Source organism: Poecile atricapillus, chromosome 3, assembly GCF_030490865.1.
Source record: "Poecile atricapillus isolate bPoeAtr1 chromosome 3, bPoeAtr1.hap1, whole genome shotgun sequence".
Lineage (NCBI taxonomy): Eukaryota > Metazoa > Chordata > Aves > Passeriformes > Paridae > Poecile > Poecile atricapillus.
This window is the reverse complement of record NC_081251.1, coordinates 14,678,941-14,689,068: the sequence shown is the minus strand read 5'-3', so window position 1 is coordinate 14,689,068 and position 10,128 is coordinate 14,678,941. Positions and strand designations below refer to the sequence as shown.

Here is a 10,128-nt window from a genome sequence, read left to right as displayed (position 1 = left end):
ATTAGAAAAATAAAAACACTGACAAAGGCAACAACTTTGTTTTAATGAAAATTACTCCTCTAAAAGTTCAATATGAGGAACAGAATCTCATTTTTCTGTTTAAAATATTAAAATGAGATCTTTATATTTTCTCTGCTTTGAGAAGCAAAATCCAACATAGCATGCTGTATTCAAAGGCAAACAAATCCATTCCTCTCTATTTAGATTTACCCCTTATACCTCTTCAGAAATCAAAAACATCGTCATCATCATCATCATCATCACCATCAATATCATCAACATCATCAAAGGACCAATCCCAATCCTTAAATGCCAGATCAAGTAATCTGCAACAGGAGGGTTTGATGTTTAATGAGTGTCACACTTATATAAAAGACTTGAAAATTCCTTTTGGTATCACTAAACCTTTTTAACTGAAAGACTGCTTAAGGCAGGTGGGTTTGTCCCTTTGCCTGTCATGGGTATGAAGAGTCACTTAGTGTTCATGTAACTTAAGAATATTGCATTCATTGCAAATTCATCTCAAAAATCATTCCATTCAATATAGAACACTTACCACATTGTTTTTTTTCCCTAGAATTTCAGTAGGAAAGACCAAAATGAAGTGGTTTTATGCTCTCCTGCTATCTCCTTCCAGACAACAATGCAATCTTAACAATTTTTCCAATAAAATCAAGATTTTGAGTGCTGAAAAGAACACTGAATAAGATAGCTTCATCTGAATGTACAAACAAATAAAGCAGGATTTTACTGTATTCCAAACACAGGGTAATTACACCATACAGCTATTCTGTAGCTCATTGTTTAAAGTTAAGCAATGCCAAAAAAGAGGATATATCAAATTGTTGTCTAGGCCTCCCTGTCTGTACTCCTTGTATGGTCACTATAGAACAAAGAAGGCAAGCAAGGCAAACCCTGTCAGCAAATGAGTCATTTTACTTATCTGAGGCATTTATTTTGGGATGGGGTGAATCATTGTCTAGAAGCACTCATCTCTGTCTGTTGTAATGCCTTAAGTACTGACTTTTCAACTGCTATAGCTACAACAAATGAAAGCCAGCCTAGTCTTCTCTCCAGTGACCTGGAAGGATCCTAATTAGCATTGTGTGCCCAAGCATAGGATGCAGGCATGGAAACCTTACCCTAAGAGACCATCAATATAAACATGTTACATTGTTTAGAAAAGTCAATCACATTTTTAAAATAAAATGTGTTTCAGGGGAATTTGGATTTTCAAGCTTTAAACTATTTAAACCTTTAAATATGATAGAGCCCTGAAAAGGCTCAATATTCATATGTTAATGAACTATGGCTATTACACTTAAACAATTTATCAGGATGCAAAACACATTAAAGTTGGCTTTTTTCCAACTTGGAATTATCCATTTGGCATGATCCAGCCAAATGGCTAAGCAGAAATTATATGGTCTGTATGAAAAACTGGTTTGCCCTTAAATCCTCATGAAGAAAAACAGCCATGAAAGCATTGAAGAAACCATCATTGTGTGAAATTCCTAGCAGGGACAGCATTTTTAGGAGCAGGCAGCTTAGAAGGGACCTCAGGAGGTTTCTAGCCCAACCTCCTGCTCAAAGCAGGGGCAGATGCAAAGCCAGTGAAGGAAGCTCAAGGCTTTGTCAGGTGTTGAGAGTCTCCAGGGATGAAGCCTGTCCAGCCTCTTTGGCCTCCCTCTCTGCACTGGCTTTACCCTGTATCCAGACCAGGAGTGTCTCCTGGTTGAAGGGAGCCTCTTGTTTCTCACCCTGCCACCATGCAGCACTGCCAAGCCTGGCTCTTTCTCCTGGATACCCTCCCCACAGGCTGGGGCAGCTGTGGGAGCCCCTGGACATGTCCATCATCCGGGCTCAACAAGCCCAGCTCCCTCAGGCGTCTGCTCTGACCATCCTGGTGGCCTCTGCTTGGTCCTTCCCCAGGGTGTTCATGTCTGGCTGGAACTTGGGGGCTCAAAGGTGGAGGCAGTATGGTGCTGCAGACTATAGAGTGAACAGAGGGGTATAATCTCTTCCCTGCCATCCAGCTCTGCTCCTCTTGGTGCAGTCCCAGAGCCTACCTGGCTGCCAGGGCCCACTGCTCAGTCCCTAGATTGAACTGGCAATTACATCTTCATTCTTAATAAAGTTCATAAAAGAAAATTAATTATTTCATATGGTAAGCTCTTGCACAAAAGCCTCATAGAAGCAACACTGACCTATAAATTTACCAGAGCAATTACAGCTATTTATGAGTGTGTGGTTTCTAATTAAAGGTGTTTAAATCCATACAAATTTCCAGGTCAGTTTGACCGACCTGCATTAATCTGGTAATAAGAGACATGACCTCACTGAAGTACACTTTTCATCTGTTAGGTACATTTGCAAGGCTAACTTGGAAACTTAAACTGAAGAATTACATGCTTTACACACAAAAATAATTCTCCTCCTTTTTCCACCAGTAAAGAATGGTAAATACTGTATTATGAAAGCATTTTGTACAAATGCTCAAGACTGAAAAAAGGGTATTGGAAAGGGAAGAATTATTTTCAGAACACCTAATAGCCACTGAAAAAAAAAAATCAGAATTTATAATATGCCTTTATATGTTAACAGCAAGAAACAGAGTACCACCACTAAGACTGCAAACAGTATGCAGAAGTAATCTACCTGTCCCCCAATTTGTCACGAATGTTTTCTTGATTCATGCTTTCATTCCTATCACTGATGTTTTGGTTATTTTTGCACTAAGAAACTCTTCAATAATTGCTCCCTAAAAAGTGATTTGAAAGCTTTTTTCCTTTGTGATTATAATAAATCTATTAATTTAAATTCCAAATTATGATTTGGATCAAATCTGATTCTCTTTTAAATATGTAAATGAAATCACCAAAAATTAGACTGTTTGAAGGTTGAGAGGGAAGTGCAATTAAATTACTCTAAGTCCTTCCACTATGCATTTCCACCCATTAAAATCCCAGCATCTGTTGAAGATTTAACTCTTCATAGCATAAGGATGTTTTGTGGTAATAGCAACATCAGAGCAAGAATGTGCTTCCCTGCATTCCCCACTGTAACTCTGGCCACTCACCCAGCCCAGGTCTCACCCAGACAGCTGAGATACTGGTGCCAGTCTGGTCACAGAAAAAAGGACAGCAATCCTGTCTAGGCACTGCCCAATTACCTCTCTGCAGAAAAATGTTAAGCCTTTGCTAAACTGGAATACTTCAAGGAACAAAGTAAGCCAGACAAACCTTTTCACACGCTGCCAGCACTGGGAACTGACAGAAGCAAACATAACCTAGTACTGCAGGTGATGAAAAAAGCAAATTGGAAAAAAAGCAGAAACTCTGCACTGCACTATCATATAAATGCTACCTGCAGAATGCTATCAACTTCCACAGCACAACACATGGGATTCTGCTCCTTAGAAGGGATCCAGTCATAAATGAACAATTTTTGTATGGACAATTTTTACCAAATCAGAAGAATCTGATATGACTATTCTTTCAGGAATCCTGAGACATTAGCATGAGTCCTTCTACCCCAAATAAGGAACTGAAACCAATTGTAGTCAAACATGTAAAACAATAAATTAAACAGCAGCTCTTGTGTCACCTTGGTTTGTTTGGAGGAAGCTGTCGACTTGGTCGTCTGATGGACTGGTTTGGCTGTACCTTCATGGAAGTTCTAGGAGAAGATCGAGCAAAGGGGTCTGGTGCTGGAGGCTTCTTGGGTATTTTTTTCACCAGTCGGCTCACCCATTTTTGCTGTTCTTCTGTAGAATTAGCTAACAGTAGCAGATTCTTCGCAGTAGAAATATCATAGTACACTGTAATAAGATTTAAAAAATAAAAATTATTATTCTTATTATTCTAAACATGGCCTCACATCAAAAATTAGCTGTCAGATTAGCATATTCTCATACTTGATGCAGAGAAATCAGCAGAGAGGTCAAAAGCAAAAGGAACCAGTAGGTTTCCTGGATGCTCACAGTACCTCCTCCTTATATTTAGAGAGTAACAACTTAGTACTGTGGAAGATACACATTCACATGGGAGAAAACACGGGTAATACAAAGAGGTGTGACTGAGACTAAGAAATTATATACCACTGTGTCACAAGGAGCAACCTTCACCAAATGTAACCCCTTCCACAGCACTGTTGTTTCCCACAGCAGAGCAAAACACACAGTGTGAGCACTTTACAGCCATCACGCTCCACTGCATGAGGATGACAACACAAAAGGTACACGCACATCACAGCCACGTGCCATGAGCTCAAAGCAGAGTGACCCTCATGGAGACACCCTCGGGTCTGATGGGGCTGATGGCCACGTAGTAATAAAAGACAAACCAACCTTTATGTTTAGTTGGTGTCAGATCATTACTAGAATCCTCTGATATTAGGGTGCCTCATGACTCCAGCACTATCTGCATATTCAAATACTTGCTATTTACCTTTGCAAGGCGCTATAATCTCTTCTTTTTTATCCATGTGATCTTTGTGACATTTGATATGGCAGCGGCGACATTCTAGAGCAGGAGGAGGTTTAAACATGTGCCACAGGGGCTTCATACAAGCTTCACAATTGGTTGGGAAGTGGTAAAGAGTAGGTATAAACTCATGTCCTTTGTGACAAATGTAATTTGACTTCTCTCCCATGGGCTCCACAGGAAATTCCTGTTCCTTTTTGCTCTCTCCTTCATTAGCATATAGGATCTAGAATGAAAGCAAAATAATCTCAGTACTCCTAGATGACAAATATAAATTCAGAGTCATTATCTTAATACAAAGACTGAAGAAGTACACTAGGAACGATTTTTCAATGATTTTTTAGTAAATATTTCATTAGACAATATTTTTGACAATGTCTGAAATGCTATGTCTGTTATACTAGAAACATTAATTTAATAATGAATACCTGGAATATCCTAGGAATTTCCTTGGAATCTGCTCTGTACACATCAGTCTGAGTGACTGGTCGGACGTGGAAGAGTTTGCTATAGGAAATTGTTTCAATAAGGACAAAAATTATTGTTACCACAATGATAAATGTGACAGGTCAAGTTAGGATAAAACATACCACATTAAGACTTAGAGTCATTAAAGATTTGTCAAATTTGTACAGATTTCTAATCACTTGATAAAGCCCTGTCTTTCAACCCTGCGCATGAACTCCCAAAAACCTTTAATAAAAAGTATATATACATATATATATATATATACATACATACAGAGACATTTGCAGAAGCACTGAGAAACCATCATCATGTGACTTTAATGGCTGCTGGCACCTTTCTAACACAATCCTGTCCCCATGCTCTGAATAGCCACATTCTGCTATTTATTAAGAAAATAAATTAACTATATAACCCATCTGTAAGGCCATGTTGTAAGAGAAAATATATGAACACTGAAAATTATATTCGCTGTTACAGTTTTCTCTGCGTGCTTTGCTCTCAAGTGTGTGTGAGGAAGGTCTGTCTGAGCTAGTAGGTGCAGTTCAGTTAGACCAGGGCTCAGTGCAGCTCCCTAGATCAGTCTGAGCACCACTGCTCCTCCTGCACCAGTGCCTACAGCAAACCCCACTCGTCAACACAGTGGGTACCCAAGGGTCCAACTCTATAGTTCGATTAAAAAAAATCATGTCCCATGTGATGCTGTGCTCCCAGACTGGACCTCAAAAGGCCCTTTGGTCAGAGATCTTTCCAACAGAGTTCACCTACAAATCAGAAGGAAACACACACAGCAGTACTTACTCTATATCCAATACCATATGGGGATTAGATTGTTCTTTATCTTGTTCGCTGTCATAGAACAGGATCTTCTTGCTGCTTACAATTACATACTGTTAGGAGACAAAAGGATAAAACATGTTTTAATCCAGCTTATCACAGATGTCAAATATGCCAGAGCAATTATCTATCACATTATCTATCATATGTTGTAGCAATATTTTTCTACAATTTGATTAAATGGTACCTAAGTGGACAATGGTAGTACTGTATACTAAGTCCATGCCAAGGAATTCACTGCATAACAAATAAAATTCTGATTACCTGACAAATCAAGTTATATTATGAGATTAACTGATTTTTAAACATATGTTAGTATCTATGAAGAAACAAAAACAAAAGTCAGGAAGAAAATAGGATATAAGCTTTTCCTTCCTATTTTATTGATTTAATTTTCACTTTTGAAAGTGAAAGGACTGGTAGAGAGAGTAACAGTCATCCTCTGCCTATTTCATGTGTGCAGGTCATACCTAATAGGGATCATACTTAAGGAGATCACTATTATACTTACCAGAATAGCTATCAATGTTCACTAGAAAGCTAATTACCTAAAAGATGTCCTACTTCAAGAATTTTGCCTAGAATTAACTGTATGACAGTAGTAAGGAAATTTGTATGTAAATGTGTATTGTTACATTTTGGACAAATCCTCATGAAAGAGGTTACTGAGAAGCAGTAAACAAATAAAGGCTGCACAAGGCAGGAGGGGTAGGTTTTAGTCTTATCTTGTAAACAAAGAAATTGTCAAGAGCACCTGTTTCCAGACTCTGCCTAATTCCAGCTATGTCAAACTGCTGGGAATGCTTAGAGCATGTATAAACATTTGGAGATCATGAAGGAATGTTCTCACTTCTGGCTATACAAAGAGGTGTCTTAAGCTACTGCAGTTGTCTTAAGCTGCTTCTCTCAGATGTAGCTATACTAGTTAACATATTTTATGTGTTTAAGTAATGAGAATCATGTATCAAAGAAAAACTGAAGTGCAGAAAACCTACAGTAAGCTTAAAGTTGAACCTATGCAACAAAACCCATAAATCTGGTTTTCTTACCTTTTTAACCCATCCAAATTTTTTTGTGTTATTTCTAACAGGCATTGATAGCCAGCCTTCCAATCTTGATTCTGAAAAAAGAGATAAGTATTAAAGAACAGACAAAACATTATTTTTGGGACTACTGTGCATTTTAAAAGTTATTGAACATCAATAATAAAGCAGGAGAGCAAACATGGGAAGATGAACTATTTAACAGTATGAGATCTTGCAAAGTTTACCATGGTAAATGTTCAGGAATATATTAAATAATGAACCCCTGAGTACAGCCAATAACCAGCAATGCAATCACAAAAAAAAGTAGTAGACAGAAGGAGGAAGAGGAAGAACAAACTTGGAAATATATCACACGCATTCCCTTTAGTAATTTTTTCAATTCTTGAAAGCCTTATATCTATTAACCTTTACCTTTTACAACAGCACCTGAAGATATTAGTACAGACCACACAACATCCAATCCAAGACCAAAAAAAAGACAAATTACCACCACAAATAACCTATATACCCTATATGCTGAGGAAAATGTCAGCTTAGTATTCCAGTTCATACTTCTTGGTCTGTAAATTTTTCTTTTCTCTAATTCTGCCTGCATCTCCCTAGGCCTTCCAATCCAAAATAAGTAATTTCTGGTTAACCCTTAGGCATTGCCTGAATACAACTGCCCTTTCACACACTTGCAGTATTTTATATAACACTGGCACATTTGTCAGATTTGATTTATCAAGAGTATTGAGAGCTCAGCTGTTGTTTGGCACACACATTTCAGTAGCCACCAAAAGCTCAAGAGTATCACACTTTCCCAGTGCTTGGTAATACATGGGATCGCATACCCTTTGACCCTATTTTTGTAGCTGCACTTTACACAAGTGTTTCTTCCCTCTATGTGTTATTAAGGGGAGCTATTTAATTGCAGTAATATATTCCTAATGAGTTTCCTACACTAGCAGATAACCTCTACTGCTGCTGAGGGACCTCCAACTCAGAAATAGTGAAGTGTTAAGCATTAACAAACACAAAACCATGGAACAAGCAGAAACATACTCCAAAATTACAAAAACTATTTTCCTTCTCATCAGAGGGCATTTGCAGGTTCCTGCCTATGTTTAACACAGTGTAACAAATAATTACTAAATATTCATAGAATTCTTTTAGGGTCTAGAGAGACTTAAAGCAAGATTCACAGATACACAGTGTCTTCAACATTTATTGCCCTATCAGCAATGCTGTTGGTGACCTACTTTAATATACACATCAAGAACATGATGTACTTTTTGTACACATTTGTACATTTTGTAATGTGTTTTGCCTCATAGCTGCCACCTTAGATTGTTCCTCTCAACTACACCTCATAGTAAGTGTAGGAAGCACAATGTTACTGCAAAAAAATAGTCTATGCCATATCCAGGGAGCACATGTAGGGCACAAAATATGCATGTTTCTCCTATTTCCTAATATATGATTTTCCTGTTTTTCTCTGTAACCTGTAATACAGATTAAATTGGACAAAATGAGAGCTTCTGATTATACTTTTTCACTTCTGGTGTCCATTCAATACTAACAGATCAGAAAAAGGGCAGAATATTCCCAACTTCTCACAATACATGTTTATAAACACTAGGAGGGGAAAAAGAACAGAAGACACTATCCTACCTCAAATCTTTTATAACTATGCCAGCAAAAAATCCCAGCTTAGCTATGATTTTTACTTTAGAAAAAAGCAAATCCATGCACATACCAGAACAGCAGCTAGCAAGGAAAAAAATATGCATGTATGTAGATTTTATTTCATTGGAAGCTTCAAAGCAAAAACCAGAGGATGAGGAAAATAGAGGAAATGCATTATTTTTTACTCTAGTTTGATGAAATAATGTCAAAATACCAAAAGAGGTTCTACCTTCAGAGGAAAGGTATTCACACTTTAAAGGAACCTCATGTGAAATACAGAAAGTGGAATGCAGTAAAAAACCCACCTCTAACATTAACGTGAAACAAAAGCTTTGTTAAAAGGGTGTATGTATAGTCATATCAAATGAACACAGAATTAGTAAAACAGGGCCTTATCACTCATAATATACTTTTAAGGCAAAACATTGTAATTCTCAGGACAGTGAATTTCTACAAGAAAATCACATATGTTTAGATGTGAGGAGTAAGATGTTTCCACACTTCACTTAAACACAAAGATTTGATTTCTTGCTATCCAGCACCTTAGGGTCATACAGAGAGCTGCAGATACTGTGTAGGGGCTATCTTGAAAACAAGCCATAAGGCTCATTTATTCAATGTCACAATAAAAATGGTGGGTTTATAACTGTCAGCAAGCATTTGCAAGCATTTAGAAAAAACAGGCCAGTTACTTGTTCATGCAAACTTTCTCATGTATTTGACAGTAATGTTTACTGCCGCTGCAGTGTGTAATCTGCCAGATTTGGTTTATGCTTCTTTAATTATGTATTAATAGTGTTAGTTCTAAAGCAGAGAAAACGACACAATAAGAACAAAACCAAATGGTTCTTAGGGATGTCACCTGTGCTATCAACTTCTGTAGGGCTGTGGGAACAAGACAAAGGTTCTTCCTCTGAGTCAGAATCGGAATCAAGAAGCATGCGAGAACTGGAAGGCTTAGTGGCAATACTGACAGAGGTAGAAGAGTGCTGATAGGTAAAGGACATGGATTCCATAGTGTGAGATTGAGTGATATGGACTAAACATAAAGCATAAAGGAGGAAAAGTAGAAAAGAAGTCAAAATAGAATCTCTAAGAGATTATTAGTTTTACATTTCATCACATACACACAGTAATTCTAAAGTAGCCTCCAAAATAAAGTGAAAAAATATTTAGTTCTAATGGAGCAAAATAGAATTTAAAAAAAAAATCTTTAAATAAACATAAGGTGACTTATTACAACAGACAGATTTAGCTAGCATGTGAACAAGTGATCACTATCAATGGATCGATAAGATGGTAGAAATAGACGAAGATGTAAATCACAGAATCATCAGACCATCAATTTAATATTCCAGTTTCTATGGAGAAACACTGGTATAAACCGAGTTAATGCAGAAATACTGATAAAATTTACATACCAGGGAATCCATCATCTGCCTCAGCTTCTCCAGGTCCACTGCCTATGCTACTGCTGTCCAGCCCAATGTGCAGTGACTGCAGCTGGGAACGAAGCTGTTCAATGTCGCTGTCTTTGCTGTCCAGAGTCATCTGCAGTTCAATCCGTATCTGACTCTCTTCTGCTATTTGCTGCAGGGATAAATTGCAAGATTTCCTATTATCATAAT

At 37.6% G+C, this 10,128-nt stretch overlaps 1 protein-coding gene across 5 annotated transcripts in view; it reads right to left on the bottom strand.

Annotated features, from left to right (window-relative positions):
• Positions 1-10,128, bottom strand: part of ROCK2 (Rho associated coiled-coil containing protein kinase 2) — a 104,368-nt gene that overhangs the window by 11,321 nt on the left and 82,919 nt on the right. For 2 of the 5 annotated variants that reach the window (XM_058833988.1, XM_058833989.1), the window contains 8 exons: positions 9,922-10,090; positions 9,363-9,539; positions 6,836-6,906; positions 5,751-5,839; positions 4,913-4,991; positions 4,449-4,710; positions 3,607-3,820; positions 211-326 (listed from right to left, as the gene is read on the bottom strand). In XM_058833988.1, coding sequence (XP_058689971.1) covers positions 224-326; positions 3,607-3,820; positions 4,449-4,710; positions 4,913-4,991; positions 5,751-5,839; positions 6,836-6,906; positions 9,363-9,539; positions 9,922-10,090 — 1,164 coding nt within the window. In that variant the 3' untranslated portion in view covers positions 211-223. The remainder of the gene's footprint in view (positions 1-210; positions 327-3,606; positions 3,821-4,448; positions 4,711-4,912; positions 4,992-5,750; positions 5,840-6,835; positions 6,907-9,362; positions 9,540-9,921; positions 10,091-10,128) is intronic. The other 3 variants (XM_058833991.1, XM_058833992.1, XM_058833990.1) reach the window with 2 other exon arrangements.